General features: G+C 42.1%; 1 protein-coding gene across 5 annotated transcripts in view; it reads left to right on the top strand.

The window, feature by feature from the left end:
• The first annotated feature begins 839 nt into the window (after positions 1-839).
• Positions 840-18,732, top strand: part of POLA1 (DNA polymerase alpha 1, catalytic subunit) — a 300,499-nt gene continuing 282,606 nt past the window's right edge. For 4 of the 5 annotated variants that reach the window (XR_011485784.1, XM_070462009.1, XM_070462007.1 and 1 more), the window contains exons 1-10: positions 840-1,071; positions 5,790-5,914; positions 8,366-8,462; positions 9,571-9,651; positions 13,381-13,496; positions 14,000-14,062; positions 14,913-15,005; positions 15,446-15,533; positions 15,825-16,026; positions 16,115-16,293. Coding sequence is in view for 4 of the 5 variants with exons in the window: in XM_070462009.1 (XP_070318110.1) it covers positions 855-1,071; positions 5,790-5,914; positions 8,366-8,462; positions 9,571-9,651; positions 13,381-13,496; positions 14,000-14,062; positions 14,913-15,005; positions 15,446-15,533; positions 15,825-16,026; positions 16,115-16,293 (1,261 nt within the window). In the remaining variant the exon portion in view is untranslated. Of the gene's footprint in view, positions 1,072-1,166; positions 1,380-5,789; positions 5,915-8,365; positions 8,463-9,570; positions 9,652-13,380; positions 13,497-13,999; positions 14,063-14,912; positions 15,006-15,445; positions 15,534-15,824; positions 16,027-16,114; positions 16,294-18,732 lie in introns of all 5 variants that reach the window. The other variant, XM_070462010.1, reaches the window with a different exon arrangement.

The raw sequence follows: 18,732 nt of genomic DNA, 5'->3' as shown, positions 1-18,732 counted from the left end.
GCAATCTTGATTCCAGCTTGTGCTTCATCCAGCCCAGCGTTTCTCATGATGTACTGTGCATATAAGTTAAATAAGCAGGGTGACAATATACAGCCTTGACATACTCCTTTTCCTATTTGGAACCAGTCTGTTGTTCCATGTCCAGTTCTAACTGTTGCTTCCTGACCTGCATACAGGTTTCTCAAGAGGCCGGTCAGGTGGTGTGGTATTCCCATCTCTTTCAGAATTTTCCAGTTTATTGTGGAAAATAAACTCCCTCTCATGCTCCCCCTTTTTTCCTCTAATTTCCTTTTAATGTTTCATAACATTGACATTTTCCAGGAGCCCAGGCCAGATTTTTATAGATTATTCTACGTTTTAAATACATCTGATTGTTTCTCAATGGTTAGATTCAGGTTAAACATTTATTTGCAAGACTATATAGGTGATGTTATTTTTTCCGAGTGCATCACATCGGGAGGCCCCGAATTGGTGATGGTACTTTTGATCTTTCGGTTAAATTGGTGCGTATACCATAAATCACACAGCGACTGTGCTAGAACTCACAGAAACAAAGTATGAGGCAAGACTCGGAACGCGCAGCAGGAGGCAGTCGTTTTTCCCAGGCTCCTCGGAAACCCGTTCAACCACGCCCACCCTGCTGCCGCCCGCGCCTCTTTTGTCGGAAAATAAACCCTCAGAACCAGAAAGCCCTTGCTCCAACTCGCCCAAATCGTTACCCATCAGCATGGGTGCGCTTGCGCAGTGAGTTTTCAGGCGGCTCTTTTTCAGCGCCCGACCGCTTCCTTTTTCTGCTCTCAATTGCCGCCCCCTTCGCTCGCTCTTTTCCCTAAGGGGTCATCACCGGGCGCCAAATGCGCGCCCGCGGGAAGGCCGGGGGCGGGGCGCCGCGCGGCGCGGCACGTCAGTGGCCTTCCGGACGGAAGTCCGCAGTCTCTGGAGCCTCTGATTGGTTTTCTGGGTGGCGCCTGTCTCGGCCCCCGCGCCAGTTTCGGGCTGGTTGGCGCGGAATCGGAAGACTCCGTGACCGTGGCGCAAGTGCACGGCGAGAAGTGCGAGCCGGGGCTGACGGTGAGAGATGACCCCACGCGCAGTGTCCTGGGTTGGGAGTGCGGGGACTGAGGCATAACTGCGGGTTGTGGGAACTCTCTTTTATTTTTTCTCAGGAAGGCGCACCCCCGGATTGCTCCTCGTGTCTCTTCGGGCGCGGACCTCAGACGTCCAGGGCTGGAACCCATCAGGCCTCGGACAGGGCTTCCTTGCAGGGCCGTTGGGTCCTGGCAAACCCGAGTAACTCCCTGAGGGGCTTTTTGTTTGGGAGGCTGCCTCATCACTGTCACTGCGGGTCTCCGCGCCTATCTGCCTCTTTATTTCTTTTGGTGAGTCTCATCCCACGTGCTGGGCACACACCTGCACTAGACTGACCCCGGTGGGACAGTCTTGGCCGAAAGTATTTCTTTACTCCCGCTGGGAGTGCTGGGAAGGTTGTTACACGTGGTAACGAAGCAGGAAAGAAAGCTGTCACCTGAAAATACAAACGCGTTTTGTCTTTTTTTAGGTAAAGAGTTTCTGCTTTACGCAGTAACAGTTTTTCTTTCAGGGTCTGTGGAAAGTTCTTAAAGGGCCGCGTGGAAATAGTGCTCATCATCTAGTCATCTGAGGTGAAGCTTTTTAAAAAAAATGCTTCAGTGTAGCAGCATTTCGCATGCCCTGTATATTACTCCGTTTTCAGTGGTAATCTTCTATTTCCAAAAATAGAATATAGAAATGTAAATGGATTTGTCTGATTTCTGATTTTTGAGCAGTGTGCAACTAACGTGTGACTTCACTTCAGTGAACTTCTAACTTAAAATCAGGTGCTTCACTCTCTTAGCTCAAGCGTCACATCTCCTGTCACTCAAATACATCACCATTAATGAGAACTTGCGTCCTAATCAGATTCTTTTGCATTCCCCTAGTTGTGAATCACAGATTTCAATTTGTTCTTCTAGCCTTTCGCTTTTTAAGACAATTTGTTTTGGAGAGTCGACTAGCCTGGATTACAAATGGGATGTAGGATGTGAGTACGTGAATAGTCTTTACAGTCCTCCATCAGTGACATGCCACTAAGCCCTTTCTTCACCCTAAAAACTGTTCCTCCTCGGTGAACATCATGAAATCACTCTTCGAAGGACACTGCAATCTTGAGATCCCTCTTAAGTCATGGTGTTGATTAAGTAGTGGCTGGGACTTGTGACTGGAATTTTTTTTTTCCTGCCGAGTTTGAAAGATTGTCACCAGAAAGACTTGCAGGCTCTTGTCTGTCTGCTTTGGGGGAGGGTGGGGAGTATTCCAGATGTAATTGTGAACCAGATCTTTAAACTTCAGTAACTGGATTTTTTTTCCATGCTAATTCTTTTTGGCTAATTTACCTACTTGAAGCATTGGAGACTTATACCAAAAAGGAAAATTTAAGCTTTTTTTTTTCCCCTTAAGTGTTAGAAGGTGGGCTGGCAGTAAAAAGTTGAAAGGTCTATAAGTAGCTGTTACTGTATATGAAAATGGATCAGGGAGAGTTTAATGATTTAAAAAAGCAGGTACAGTGGTTCATTCAGCAAATATTTATTATGTACCTACCAGATATAGGCTTTCTATCAGGCTCTCGTGTTATACTGGTAGGTAAGTTGGACATGGTTTCTGTCTTCATGGAATTGAGATGGTAAACATGTAATTATATGCGGTGCTATATTGAGGCTTCCCAGAGTAAGTGGCTTTGCTTTATTTTTGCTTTCTAGAAGCTAGACCCTTTTAGTGCTTAGTGTGGAGTGTCTTAGTGTGCCAGGTATCTTCATTTCATCCTAAACTTTATGAAGCAGACATGGTTATCCCCATTTCACATATGAGGACCCTGAGGCTGTGCATTAGTCTCAGCCATTGGGTGTACTCTATAGGAACCAACTCTAGTTGACTGAAACCGAACAGGAATTTATCAGAAGAGTAAGTATCGTAGTGTTCAGAACCTCTGGAGAGCCAGTCTCCGAGCAGTGTAGCTAGGAACAGTGCTTCAAATCATGCCCCCAAAGTGGTTCATTGAGGAGGTTACTGCCAACCATGGCAAGTACTTGAAGTTAGAGCCTTCAGGTACCCTGGGACATTGCTGGCACTGTTGTTCCAGCTACTCAATCCTCCTGTAGCGGTTGCTACTTCTAGAATCTTCCATTAGTCCTCCCCCTTTCCTTGTCACGCTAGCTTCTGATTAAGTCTGAGCAGATGTTTGTAATTGCAGGACCTATTTTATGTACCCTTGCCCTAGCTGCCGGGGCATAAGGGAGGAGGGATTTCACAGTTTCAATACTGGGCAGCTTAAAAAAACAAGACACCTGGCCGCCGTGGCTCAGAAAGGCACACCGGTTGTCTCCTGTCACCCAGTAAGTGCCAGAGCCTGGTTGTGTTGCTGCTTCTAATCTCCGTTCTCCTACTCGATGCTCTCGTGTCCAGTTTACCTTCCGCATTGACTTCCTCTTGGTTTCAGAATACACCTTGCATTTTCACCCCTTTGTAGTTTGGCTCATGCGTTTTCCTTTGCTTGTGCCCACTTGTTGCCCTGTACTCTGATAGTGAAGTTCTATTCCTCTTTCTGTGTTGGCAACCTCCCCTTGTGAAGCCTTGTCTCATTTCCCAGGCAAAATGAATGGCTCCCTTTTCTACATGTCCTCAGTACCGGGTTCTTACCTCTCATATGGCACCGTCTTTATATGATGGTGGGAGTTTCAGGTCTTTTTGCTTTCCTTGACTGGGAGCCCCTTGAGGACTCGCAATTTTGTCTTATTTGTAATTGTACCCCAAACTCTTACAGTGGCACATCGTTGCCTGTGGAGTAAGTCTTTTTGAAAACCTATAGATTTTGTCAGGATAATCTGACAGAGGAGTCAGGGGGATCTTGAATGGAATACACTGAGGCCAGCTCTTCACTCCCAAGGGTCATGTTCAGTAATCCCCAAAACCTTGTTGTGTAGGTCTGCTCACATTTTTTTGAAATCATTTGAGTGACATTCAAGATTTTGTGGCTGTCATTAAGTACCTGCATTCCTTAACGCTTTTCTGAAAACGGATTTAAAAGTCAAATGTGAAAGTCAAACAATAGACTGAGCTATTATAAAGAGAGATTCCATTTCCAGAAAGCTAGAAAAAAAGTATCTCTAGTTATGCATCACCTTCAAGACAGGGTTGAAACAGTTGAAACTATTGAAACAGTTTATTGCCAGCACTTGCTACATGTTCTGTAAATTGTATCTTCTGTTTCAGTCAACACTTAGTCAAAGAGCTGAATGTTGTTAAGAACATTCCAGTGGAGTTGGAGCTTTTAGGATGCCTGTTATCAATACTTCTCCTTTTTTGTGCTTCTTTTAATAAAGTAATTAGCACCAAATACAATACAATACTCAATTTCACAGACATAGGTGGCAGTCATGCTGAGCCTCAACTCGTGGCTGGCAGGCGGCACTGTCTTGCTTGCTTTGGGTATTCATCAGCTGGCATATTAACGTCTTCATTCTGTGGGTGAAATCTTTTCAGTAGCTGTGTGAGGTGGTCAGTTTATGATGACCCAAAGCGTGCATAATTCAAAAGTTGAATGACTGAACAGTGAGGCCTTCTGGTACTTCATTAATTTTTCACAAAACACATTTTAATCTTTGTGTTTTTCACTGTCATCCTCTAATGTCATAACCAGCAGCATGAGATCTGGAAATCGGTGATGGAATCAAGAATCTCCTCGGTCATCTTGGTTAAATTCTCCCAACCCCCAATTTATCTTTCCTTTGAAATTCCAGGCATTTTATCTGTACTTCTGTTGGGGCATGTGTTTCTTCTAAAAGTTGTTCTATAGTTAGTTGCTATTTACAGGCATACCTCGCTTTATTGTGCTTTAGATACTGCACTTAAAAAATTTATTTTTTAAAACAAATTGAAAGTTGTGGCAACCCTGCATCAAGCAAGTCTGTTGACACCATTTCCCCAACAGACTTCACTTATTACTTCATGTCCCTGTGTCACATTTTGGGAATTCTCACATTTTTCAATATTTGTTATAGTGATCTATGATCAGGGATCTTGGATGTTACTACTACAACTCACTGAAGGCTCAGATTATGGTTAACATTTTTAGCAATCAAGAATTTTTTTATTTTTATTTTTTGCAATCAAGAATTTTTAAAGATATAATGCTTTTGCACACTTAATAGACTATAATGTAGTGTAAGCATAACTTTTATATGCCCTGGGAAATTTTAAAAAATTCACATGGCTCGCGTTATTGTAATACTCACTTTATTGGTCATGGTCTGGAACTGAACCCACTAGTATCTCCGAGGTCTGCCAGGTATCTCCCCGGTCAGATTGTAAATTCTGTGAGTCTGGGGCCCTGTCTTGTCTTTGTGTCTTTCAGAGGGGCAGTTATTTGTAAAGAGCAGTTGCTCGTCAAAACCTTTCAAATGTTGATTAATAGAATACAAAATGAATTGTCCTTTTATAATCACTTAATGGCCTGTCATTTTGCTTGGAAAGGTTATGGACTAGGCTGGTCTCCCTTGAGTGTCTCCAGGGTATATCAGTTGAATTTGGAATTTTTCTCCTAGAGGAAAAAAAATAACAGTTACTGCAGCTGAGAATTTCCGCAGAGCCACAGGAACTGCAGATTTTGTATAACACTGAACTTGTATATTACTGCTGGCTAAAAACTGTTGCTTTGTTTTTGAGGGAAAATGGCTGACAATTTTGTAATGTCTCAAATAAATTTGGCTTCTTTTCAGCTATGTCAGATTCCAGGAGTTTTGTAGCTTCCCGATCCCGGAGAGAGAAAAAATCAAAGAAAGGGCGACAGGAAGCTCTGGAAAGACTGAAAAGGGCAAAAGCTGGTGAGAAATATAAATATGAAGTAAGTAACCATTTTTTCCCTCTGTGATTCATCTAATTCATAGCCTGTAGGTAATCTTATGTCACCTTTGTTGCTGATTAGAAATATGCATATATTTCAAGTTTCTTATAATAGTGATTTCTTAATCTCAAATGCACTTGGGCATGAGGCAGATTTACAGGTTATGGGAGACTACTCACCCCTTAAAGTTCCTCTGAGGTACCTTACCGATGCTTTTAAAATCCCTAAATGAAAGTAGTAATGTATTTTTTGCCTTATTAAGATCACTGCATCTCTGCTGAGTTCCGTGGCTCTTTTGAGGGAACTTTGAGATGCTTTTGCTTTACTTAAGAGGTGCTGAGCAGCATAGCTGACTGAGCACTGCTTCTCCTTGGAGAGAACTGTACTTCACAATCGCATATGCAAGGGGATCCTGGTGGGGGCTTGGACCTCCCCTCTGCTGTGTCCTGCACGAAGGACTGATTGTGATGTCCTTTTGGCTCTTTCCTTCTACCCACTATTGATGGCCTGGTAAAAAAGCAGAGTGGCTACCATCTGCACAGTGTTGTCGAGCTTCACCTCCAGGGTGCTCCCTGAATATTAATACCTTCATAGCCTCACGGCTGGAAAGCCATTAATTAATATGAGAAAATAATAATAATAACAGCAACTAATGCAGTTTTTCAGTTAACACTGTTCTAAGTGCTTTAACAAACATATTCTGTTCTTTAATCTTTCCAATAATCATCTGAAGTTAGACACTACGATTAACAGCATTTCGCATGGAAGGTATCTGAGGTCACAGTGGCAGAGCCTTGATTGGAACCTAGGCAGCCTGGTTTGAGAATATGCCTGTTAACCATGGCCCATTCTGTATTGGACTATTAAGCAAGTAGAAGAGGATTCTTGTCATTTGGCACCATTCCTTCAAGTTAAGGGAGTCATCCAGATCATAAAGGGTTGCTAAAAGGATTACAGTAAATCATGAGTAAAGCATTTTTAATGTAGGTGCTTCTGTAAAGAAGTTCTGTGGGGCATTTCAGATGTTGACACAATGTGACTGATTTCCCATTAATCACTGATGTTAATGGCATGGCTCTAAGAGTTCAAGCTGAGCAGTAGCAATGTTTTTAGAGATCGAGTCAAAATGACTTTTTAATTCAAAATGATTTTTAAAAATAGTTTTCTGGTGTCTTTTTGATAGTCTGTAAATGAGTTGCTTAAATGAGAGGCAGAGTATGCCTAATAGACTTCAGGCAACAAAACTAACCTTGCCAGTTCCCTCTCCCCTGGAAAAGAAGATTGGTCAGTACAGTAGTATTAGTTGGACCAGGTTGTGCTTGGGTTGTCAAAAAACTTAATTTGGTAGGGCAGGTAATTTCTGTTACCAAGTGATCAAAGGCCTAATCAGTATTTGCCAGTGATCCCTGTAGAGCAAATTAAACAGGAGGTGACAGCTAAGCCTAATCCTGCAATTACTATAAGCCCTGTAGGTGTGGCAGAAATCCAGTCAACTCTGCCCATCAGGCTCTCAAAGCTCTGTATCCAGGTGTTTTTTCCCCTAGAGTCTTAGGTCTTCAGATGGAGCTGGTCGTTTCTTCCACCCCTCACTTGTAAAGGTAGAACTGTCAAGAGAAGGGGGGAATTTTTAGCAGGGTGTGTTTAAGTTCTTGATAACCAGCCCACCAAATTCTCACCTGGGACATTAATGGCCTGTCACCATGGTGGCTGTGGCAGTGGTGTGTGTCTGTCTGTGCTTTTACTGCTTAGGTGGTCTGCTCTCTTCATGTCAGTAGTTCATGGAGTTCTGAACTTGTGATGGTTGGGCAGCCTGTGTAATTACAGGTCTTGCCACTCCACATTTGCACTCGGTTTTTAACACCCCCAAATGGTTAGGGATCAGTGGTAATACAAAAAAGGGTCACTCTAAAACCGTTTGTAGTGCACCTGTAGAATATAGACTGTGTTTTCCTGGCTTTTGGAGGGGGATGGATGGGGGAGATTTTCCTTTGGAATTTCATTTGATCAGTTGAACAGTTATGGAGATTATTGTCCTTTTGTGGGGCACCATCAGCTAGCGGAAAGGGAGGCAGCATGTCTCACAGGTTTGCCAAGTACAGGAGAAACCAATCTCGAAATTACAAATGACTAATCCCCAAAGTAGCTAATGAAGAATTGGCTATAATTCAGTTTGTTTTTTATGAAGTAGATGAGTAATTGATGGTGTGACAAGTATATTATGCTAATGGAATCATTTAATATCTTATGTTAACACCCACCTAAAAGGAATACTAAGTTAATTGATGTCTATTTAAGGAAAACCCTGCAGTGGTGTTGAATGTCAGAACTCATGATTTGGTTGCAGCTAACTCCTTCAGGCTGCCATTCCACTTTGAATTTGACAATTTTTTCATCAGAATTGTTTAACACTTTCACTCCACTTTGAGCTTTCTCAAACTTGTATGATGGTAGGTAGAGGACTTCACGAGTGTTTATGAAGAAGTTGATGAGGAACAATACTCGAAGCTGGTCCAGGCCCGCCAGGATGACGACTGGATCGTGGACGATGGTATGTGGGAAGAAGCCATCTGCTAGACACTGTGTCAGTAGCTTTTCATAAGTTCTTATGTAGCAGAGTTGCTGCTTTGCTTGGGCAGATAGATGTAAGGCAGCTTTGGTTTGAATTTTCCTTAAATACGTGATTTGAGGGTGTAGAAGCAGAACAATGGAAAGTATTATCGAGGGGCATTTTGGAGAAACCAGACGTATACCTCAGACTATAGTATAAATCCTCCAGGAAGTGACTGTGTAGGAGTTTGGAGGAATCTCGTACCTGTGGGCTGTCTCCATGTGATGGGGTAGAGGAAAATATGTCACAGAATGGCTGTGAGGATTACACAAGACTGTACTCATGAAGAATGACTTGGGCAGTGGAAAGCCCTGGGTAGACAGGCTGGTCCCCGTGTTCTTATAGCCCTTGTGGAAAGCTCGGTGGTTCCTGTTTGTGGGATGTGACTTCTTTGCTGTGTGAGTGCCAACCATGCAGCAGAGAAAGGGGGTGTAGACTGCGCCCGCCACCGTGTTTATGTTCCTGCTTCTGTAATTGGACTTGGCTATATTCCCAACTTGAACTTGCAGACTAAGTTGCTTTTCTGGACTTCTGGTGATCTTGATTCTTTTTATTCTTCTGGTAGAGTAGAAGTACTGTAAAGCATCCTGTTGTGGCAAACTTTGATCTTGTGGGCCGAATTATTTCCTAGTTCACCTAAATAGGCATAGTATATAGCTGATTCTTGAACAGCATGGGTTTAAACTGCTTGGATCTGCTTATATGTGTGTGGCTGTTTTTTTGATAATAAATACCATAGTACTACACCATCTGTGGTTGTTTGAATTCACAGTTGTAGAGGAGCTGTAGATACTGATGGCTGACTGTAAGTTATGCGTGGGTTAACTCCCAAGTTGTGTGAGGGTCAGCTGTATATCCTTTGGTTTTGACTCAGAAAACCTGTGTGAGGGCTGTGTTTCATCTGACTTTTGGTTGAACAGGATTCTGCTGCATTTTAAAATGACGTGAACCAGGAGAACATCTGATTGGGGATTTTTATTTTTTTGTCATGGGTAAATATTGGCTATGTTTAGAAATTTGATCCTAATATGAAATTTTGTTCCTGCAGATGGTATTGGCTATGTGGAGGATGGCCGGGAAATTTTTGATGATGACCTTGAAGATGATGCTCTTGATTCCCATGAGAAAGGTACCTGCATTTTGTTTTTAAAGAGGGCCATTTTCCTGGTGCACTGGGAAGACCCAGAGGGATCGGGTGGAGAGGGAGGTGGGAGGGGGGACCGGGATGGGGAATACATGTAAATCCATGACTAATTCATTTCAATGTATGACAAAAACTACTGTAATGATGTAAAGTAATTAGCCTCCAACTAATAAAAATAAATGGAAAAAAAAAGAAAAAAAAAAGAAAGAGGGCCATTTTGAGATTTAGGGAATTGTCTAAAATTTCAGATGACTTGGTACTTTGACACAGTTTCCTCCTCAGGGGAAACGGACCTACCACAATTGTGTTTGAGTATAGAAAATGTTCTAATATTGAAAGAAGTGTAGTTATGTAGAAAATTAAACATGGAAAGCAAAAACAATCAGGAAATGAAGTTTCACATCTCTGTTATCCAAAGAGTTTAGTCTTACTTATTTTGGAATTTTCAGTGCTGTGGTCATTTTAGATTTGCTGATTTTGAGGGCTACAAGCGTAAGTGATGTCTTTTCATTCCTGCTGAAGTTACTTAGGATTTTAGCTCTTTGATAGAAGCACAGTACAATAACAAGTCTTTGAGCTTCTGTCAACTTTCTTTGTTTAATTGAAATTTAAAACAATATGAATGAATGTGTTATATTCGCATAGCTATCACAATCATTGGCAAAAGAAATTTGCTTGTCAACAAGCCCGATTTTGTTCCTGTAAAATGAGAGGAGGAAATTTGCTTCATATTTGTTTTTTTTTTTATTTAGTTCATTATTACCACCAAGTGGTAGATCACTGGCCAACATTCTGTGGCCCACTTAGAGCTGGTTTATTTTAGAATAGCTTTACTGAGATATAATTAACATACCGTACAATTCCCCTAAATTGAGCATTTTAGTGGCTTTTAGTATAGTCACAGTAGTACAGCCATCACCATGATGACTTTCCTTACCTCAGAAGGAAATCATACCTGTACTATATAGCTCAAGCTAAGAATGGCTTTTACCTTTTTAACGAGTGTTTAAAAAAAGAAGAAAAATGGAAAGAAGAATATGCAACAGCTTTGTGTGGCCGCAAAGCCTGAAATCTGTGCTCTCTCACCCTTTTCAGAAAGTCTGGACCTTAATTTGTAGATTGTTGACATTTTGTTACATTTGTTTACTGTGTCCCTCTTCTACCTTCCCAGACATACACACACAGACTTTGTTTTTGGTGAATTTATTGAAACTAAGTTGTAGACAGCACGACACTTAGCTCTCCATGCTTCAGTGGTGATCATAAGAACAAGGGCTTGTCTCCTTAGCTGCAGTACCATTTCCATGATATTATCTAAGATTTTATCCTGCTTAAGATCCCCCAGTTCATCCAATAATACCTTTCATAGCTGTTTTTAGAAGTGCAGTCTCCACTTGGATTTTCATGTCTCTCCAGTCTTATTTAGCATAGAGCAGCACCATCCCTCCTCTTCCCCATCTGGTCTTTCATGACACTGACATTTTTAAAGGGACAAGGGAATTCCCTGGCTGTCCAGTGGCTAGGATTCCACACTTTCACTGCCAGGGGCATGGGTTTCATCCCTGATGGGGGGAATAAGATCCCGCATGCCACAAGTGTTTGGCCGAAAACAAAAACAAAAACAAAAAAAACCCACATAAATCAGAACAGGAGCTCTAAAATTGTGGAAAAATTTCATCTCAAATGTTGACTCCTGTTCTTTCTTTGTTTCCTGTTGTCTTTCTGTCTTATACCTGCTAATGTAGACTGATGATATTAAAGCCCCTTAGTGAAGCCTTCCTTGCTAGTCAAACCAGTACTGACCTTCTCTTTTGAGGCTCTTTATTAGGACCTGAATTTTGTTTACTAAACATTTTGACCATTGCCTATATTCTCTCTTCAAACTGCTCCAAATGATCTCTTGACAAAATTAAATTCCGCTGTCTTATGTTTTTCACAAATGTGCTATATCTTTGTATTCTTAGGCACATTAAAAAAAAAACAAAATCTATCATCTGTGACATTTAGTGCATCAACAGTGTTTGTACTCATGACCAGAACATTTTCTCATCCCAGATGGAAATCCATACTCATTAAGCAGTCATTCCTCAGTCTTCCTTCCTTCAGCTCTGGCAACTACTGATATGCTTTCTGTCTCTGGATTTGCCTGTTTTGAGTATTTCATAGAGTTGGAATCATGCAATATGTGACTGTTTCTGGCCTATTTCATTTAGCATAGTGTTTTCAAGGTTCATTCGTGTTACAGTGTGAATCAGTATTTCATTCCTTTTCAGGGCTGAGTACTATTAGATTGCGAGGATAGACCACATTTCATTTATTCATTTATTAGTTATAGGCCACTTGGGTTGTTTCCTTCTTTCAGTTACTGTGAACAGTGCTGATTTGAAGTTTTGTGTAGCAGTTTTTGTTTGAACACTTGTTTTTAATTCTTTTGGGTGTATGCCCAGAAATGGAATTCTGTATACGTATTTTAATTTCCTTTTCTTTCTTACACAAAAGATATTTTCTATAGATACTTTTGTACTTGGCGTTTTTTCACTTAAGAAGATATCTTGAAAATCACTTCATATCAGCACTTAGAGCGCGTTCTTGCTTGCTTATTTCTGTATGGCTGCATAGTATTCCATCGGTGGATGTACCATGGTTTGATCAGATGGTTTTCTTGAGTGGACATTTAGATTTTCAGTAATTAGCTCTTGCTGATGATACCACATTGAATAACTGCATACGGTATTTTCCTCAGGGAAAATTTGTAGAGGTGGGATTGCTGGCTTAGAGAGTACATGGACATAAAGTTTCATGAGATATTGCCAAATTCCTCTCCATAGGAATTGTCCCATTTTACACTCCTGTGAACAACATTTGAGTGTCCATTTAGACACCATGGCCTCGCCAATAGAATGTATTGTCAAGCTTTTTAATTTTTGACCCTCTAATATGTGAGAAATGACATTTGCATTTCTTTTACACATGAAGTTTGGCATCTTTCATAAAACTTCATAGTTATATATTTTTTAACATGAACCATATGTTCATGTTTATTGCCCACATTCCCTTTGGGTTCTGGGATGAGTCAGAAAGTGAGAGTAAAATTCACAGTACTAGAGGAGTTTGCAGGTAGTTTCTACATGCTCAGAAGAGAAAACATATGGCACAAGTTTTTCTTTATGGAGCAAATGTCTGCATGTTGTTTAGTGTTGCTAGGACCTGTTGTTCCATGTCTAGTTATTGTTCCTCATAAAATGGAAACTGGGATGCTACAGTATCACAACCAGTAGTCTTCTTTCTTCATAGTTCAGTTTTCTTGTCAGAGTCAGTATCACACTAAAATGATGATCTCATGAAGGCTGCAAAGCTAATCCCCTGGCTTCAGATGAGCTTGATCTTTTTATTTCTATGGGAAACTAAACCCCACCTTTTAAAAAGCTTTCTATTCACATTAACAGTAATGATCAAACAGTTTCAATAACTCATCTTGACATTTTGCTGGCCTTTCTTCCATTTTTATAGTAACATTCAGTCCAAATTTCCCTGAATTAAGCCCATTTAAAAGATTATTTCCTATGTACCTTGCATAAAATTTCAGTTTTGTGTTTTGAATTTTTAACATTTTGCTTGTCAGAGTCTCATATACAGAGGGCAGGTAACCATGCTTTTGGTTTTCCATTTTGCTTTTTGCTTTAGCTTGTTTCTAAATAAATTCTCTTCCAACAGGAAAAGATGATAAAGCATGCAACAAAGATAAGAGGACTATCAAGAGGGCTGCTGTGACAAAACCGAACAACATCAAATCAATGTTCATTGCCAGTGCTGGGAGGAAAACTGTAGATGTGAGTCTCATGTTTTCTTCTATTTGCCTCTTCCTTTGTGAAGCAATGATTCCTGTTTGTTCATAGTTCACCTTTTTTGTCAGATTCTCCGTAGCTCTAAACAGATGATCTCCTGAAGGCTGCCAGGCTAGTCCCCTGGTTCCAGATGAACTTAATCTTTGATTATATTTAACTTTTGATTATATAGATAATAGATGCCCAGTATGTTTTTGTTTTGTTTTTTATTTTTTATTATTTTTTGGTCACACTGCATGGCTTGTGGGGTCTTAGTTCCCTGAACAGGGATCAAACCCAGGCCCTTGCAGTTAAAGTGCCACGTCCTAACCACTGGACTGCCAGGGAGGTCCCAATATGTTTGAACTCAAATATTTGAGTGTTACTTTCCCAGTCTCAGTCACTAAGTTCAATGTAGATTTCTAGGTAGATTGAGGCATCTCCTGATCCTTACTCTGAAAATGTGAAGTGCAGGACTTTCTCATTCTCTCTGCCTTTTTAATTTCCAGAAAGCTGTTGACTTGTCCAAGGATGATCTGTTAGGTGACATTCTACAGGACCTGAACACTGAGGTAAGTGAATCTCCAGGAGTTGTCAAATATTCAAGTGAACATGGGCTGAAGAAACAATTCAGTAATTAATATGAAACAGACTTATTGTTAGAATACACAGCAAACTCCAATGACAACCCCACCACCAAAACCCCAACCAAAACAAACCTCCAAACCAAAACCAAGCCCTTCAAATTGGTTTCTTCTCCCCATTTTAGGTGAATAGTTTCTAGCCACTCTAGGCTCTGTTGCCTGTGTGGGGCTGTGTTTGAGGTAGTCAGAGTACACACGAGCCATTGCTGGGAAGGCACGCTGCTTGTGCTCAGTTGCTGCCGTGTATGTGCCCGAAATAGATTGAAGCCTGTCAGTTTGCACAGTCAGGTGTGAGATCCTCGTCCTGAATTCCAAGTGGGGCTGAGGGAAGAGTCGGTGAGCTGTCCCTCGTACGACTCAGACAGGTTCGGCTGTAGTGGCATTTGCAATTGGGCTGTTTCACAGCAAGACTGAACTCTCAGTTAGAGATGTGCTTCTTTCTAAGTGATCTTCAATTAAAATGACTAACACCAACACTGTGTAGTTCGGGTTTGACAGTTTTAAAATGTAATATTCTGGAAGGGTAAGGGAGAAGTATGTTAAGTTTTAAAAAGAAAAAAAATTGATGAGGGGTGAAGACAGTATCTATTCTGGTTTTCTAGTGAGTCTGTGGTATTGTTGCTATAGTAACCTCACTGTATGAACATAGATCTGTGGGGGGAGCAGGGAGGGGGAAAAAGTGCTTTGCTCATTGGGCTTCATTGGGGGGAAGAAATGTACTTTTTGTGTCTTGTGGTAAACCAAGCATGGCAATGAATGTCTGTCTACCCCCTCCTAGACACCACAAATAACTCCACCACCTGTAATAATACCAAAAAAGAAAAGATCCAGTGGAGCTTCACTGAATCCTTTCTCTGTGCACACCCCCAAGGTATAGTGTATGGAAATACCTTCAGTCTTGATTTACATTACTGCTTAAAACTTACTTTGTTGCTTTTCTATATGAGTGAAATGCCTTTGAATTTGTTCTTGTTTTTGTTTTAAATTAGGACTCCTGTTTCATTATATAGTTTCATATATTTCAAAAATAGCATGTGCCTGCTTTTTTCATAGTAAATTTTGTAGTAACTGGTATATGTTTATTATAGGTATTACAGCTGTGCTGAGTGCAATCATTTTCTTCCTGGAAACAAGTTTTTTTTTTTTTTTTTCTGTAAACCTAGGTGACAGTAAAATAATTGAAGCTGTTACATTAATAATACATAAAATTGTTTTATAAATGGGAACTGTCATTATCTCTGGTCAGGGTAGGACAGTTGCATATTTTTAGTATGCAGGTCTAACTGACTAAACATTTAAAAACATTGACAGGCAGCTCCTTCAGGAAAAACCGCTCCCCCGGCCTCAACGAAGGAGCCTTCATTAACTCCTGTTCCTCTTACATGTGTTGAATTTGCTGGTAAGTCTCCTGTCAAGCAGAATTGCAAGGATGTTAAGCAGTTGCAGAGTGCTGTCAAAAGATGGAGGCCCCGTGAAGGAGGAAGTGGAGAAAATTTGAAGGGCTTGAGTAGGCAGTTTCCCTGAGAAAGGTTTGAATTCATAGCAGGAAAAGTTAAAAACATCCAATTTGGGAATTGAAGAGCAAGGCAAATAGCACGTGGGCCAGGGGTAGTCTGCTATTGCACCGTCGGGGAAGCTTTTGTGCTGGGTGGCAGCAACACGTGATGGGAATGTGTGATGCTGCCCTCAGGAGAGCCCAGGATGCCACTGTGTTCAGATGACAAGGAGGAGTCGGGGGCAATGGAATTTGAAGATGGTGACTTTGATGAGCCCATGGAAGCTGAGGAGGTGGATATGGAGCCCGTAGCTGCCAAGACTTTGTGCCAAGAGAGGGAGCCAGCAGAGGAGGCGAAACATGAGGCTGATTCTGGGAAAGGGACCACATCCTCCTCGTAAGAGCATTTTATGACTTCTCTGCCAAGTAGTGCTACACTTACTCTGTTGGATTTTGAAAGGTTTTTGAAAATGTGATTTTTGCAGAGCAAGTTTTCTCCCAGATATCTCTTGTTGGGACATGGATCAGGAAGATGACAGCAGTTTCTCAGCCCCAGAAGTTCAAGTGGATTCTAGTCACCTCCCACTGGTAAAAGGAGCTGATGAGGAACAAGTATTTCAGTTTTATTGGCTGGATGCTTATGAAGATCCATACAGCCAACCAGGTAATCATATAGTTACATACGGTAACTGAATGTCTTGAACACAGAATGGCACCTTTCCCTGAAGTGCTTTAGTGACTGTAATTGGCACAGGCTCTGCCCCCATGTTCATAGTAAGAGAGCAACACTTGTTTACTGTAAAGTTCATGAGTCACCTGGATGGAGAGAGTCTGTGGTGTGAATAATCTTTTCACTCTTATTCTGAAAACTGGTTATATGTGGTTTCGCAGTGTGTGCTTAGAATTCACCATTGATGTATCTGAACGTATTGGAATGCACTTAAAGTGGAATCAATCACTAATTGGTGCCTTCAGCAGTGTGAACACCTGCCACATGCCAGGCCCTGAGATGGGGTGAACCATCTGGGCAAATTCCCTGTCCTAGTGGAGCTTTCATTCTAGTGGGGTAAAGGCAGTTATTTGGGGGGTGACCAGGGAAGGCCTATCTGAGGAAATGACCATTGGGCTGGGTTTTGCAGTATGTTCAGAGCTGAGGAGAGAGTATTTCAGCCTGAGGAACCCAGAAATGCAGAGGCCCGGGGAGAGAAAGGAGGAGACCTGAGTGGTTGTAGCAGAGTAGTCAGATAACAAGATTGGTTGGAAATCAAGTTGGAGAAAAGGCAAAGGCCGGACAATGAGGGACCTCGAAAGCTGCGTTGAGGAGTTGAGCCCTTACTCTAAGAACAGCGGCGAGGCAGGGGAGGATTTTCAGTGTGGGGTGCAGGGGTGAGGGGTAGAGTGGGGCCATGGTTGGGTTTACATCTGAGCAGGAACCATGTAGTTTATGTGGACAAAAGCCTGCACGTGTGTGGGTGTAGCCGGGCCAGAGTAGGGAGTGTAGAAGACCTGAAGATCCGTCTGTCCAGGGCAGGTGTGGAGGAGGAGAGAAGTCAGTTACTTTTACTTGGACTTTGACATGAACTCCGAGGATGGATGGATGTGGCGTTTGAGAGAAAGGAGGAATCAAGGCTAAGTCGCAGGTCCTCCTCCAAATGAACTTTTACTATGAATCCTGACTCACAGACAGCCAGGAGGGCTCCCGTTTCTGCTGTGCTATTTGAGTCCTTCACTGCGGGGCCAGGCAGCACAAGGCGTGTCAGATTCAGGAAAAAGACAGTATACACCCTTAAACAGCTGCCTGTATTCAGATCTGTATCTGAATTGAAGGGCAGGTACAAACTGAATTTTTCCAAATGATTTCCTGAGGACTAAGTATTAAACCATCAGACTTGGAGCCAGATTTACCACCAAGATACTCGGATTGGCTTGCACTGGGAAAATGGTACAGGTCTCTTGGGAGGCGGCAGTATTAATATGCTCCGCTTATCAAAGTGTTGAAACTTGCACAGCTGCTGGAGTAGCAAACTGCCATGTGTTTGTTGCTCAGGTGAAGATGCCAGCAGTCTTAGAAATGGTATAAACTCTAGGGTAAGACCATCTGGTTAGATGCTCTCACCTCTTTGACTGTTTTGTAACTTGCTGGTGGCCGGTGGGCTGGCAAGTGTGATTTCACAAGGCTTTGGAAATTAAACCCAGGATGGCTCTATTGTACAGTTTCAAGGGACCTTCCTGACGCACAGCCTCATAGCCAGTGCTCTGAAATTGGGTGAATGGTGGGCCTGCCCATCCCAGAGCCATCTGCCTGTGCCTTACTGTATCCGTTCCTTGCAGAATTTTATTCCCTGACTTGATTCATGGTCCCATCAAAACCAGAAATCTGAGAGCCCGCCTTGAGTCCCCTACCTTCCTCACTTTCCTCACCAAGACTTACTCGTTTTCTCCTCCTAAACTGGACAAGCTGTCTTCTCTTCTCACAACTCCCACCCTTGAGCCCTTCCTGCTCCCAACACCAACCTCTTCATTGACTCCTCAGCTGTCATCCCTCACATGGCGGCCTGAATGATGGCTTCTGATATCAGTTCTTCATTACAGAAAATCCACAGTGGCTGCTGCCTGCAACTTACAGTCCAAATTCCTTAACAAGGCTTCTTTTGTCTGCTGTGTGGGACTTTGTGTCCTAGAATAGTCTGTACCTGCTGCTCTTTATACCATATTGCTTTCCTCCCTCACCTGACTCCCCCCACCCCCCACCCCCAATATTGTGTCTTGGAATTTTTCTAGTCCTCCAGACTGGCCTAAGAGCCCCTTCTGTGACCCCATCATACCCTAACCCTAGTCATGGATGGGCCTTTTCAACCACTATTGGGAAATACTTTGCAGTTGAAAGAGGTATCAGTCTGTTATTGGCCTGTCTTCTTATTGCTAGGTTAAAAGGAGAGGACAGCTAGTGCTGCCACAGGTGTCAGAGATCATCATCTCTAGTTATACACTTAAAGCGGAGGAAGCTGAGGCTCCAAAAGATAAAGTGGTCAGCTCTTCAGTTGCAGAGGGCTCGGCTTCTCACCCGCAGTCCACTCTGCATTTCCATGGTGCTTCTGAAGTT

Source organism: Odocoileus virginianus, chromosome X, assembly GCF_023699985.2.
Source record: "Odocoileus virginianus isolate 20LAN1187 ecotype Illinois chromosome X, Ovbor_1.2, whole genome shotgun sequence".
In the NCBI taxonomy this organism is placed as follows: domain Eukaryota; kingdom Metazoa; phylum Chordata; class Mammalia; order Artiodactyla; family Cervidae; genus Odocoileus; species Odocoileus virginianus.
The sequence above is the reverse complement of the archived record's forward strand: the minus strand, read 5'-3'. Positions and strand labels throughout refer to the sequence as shown.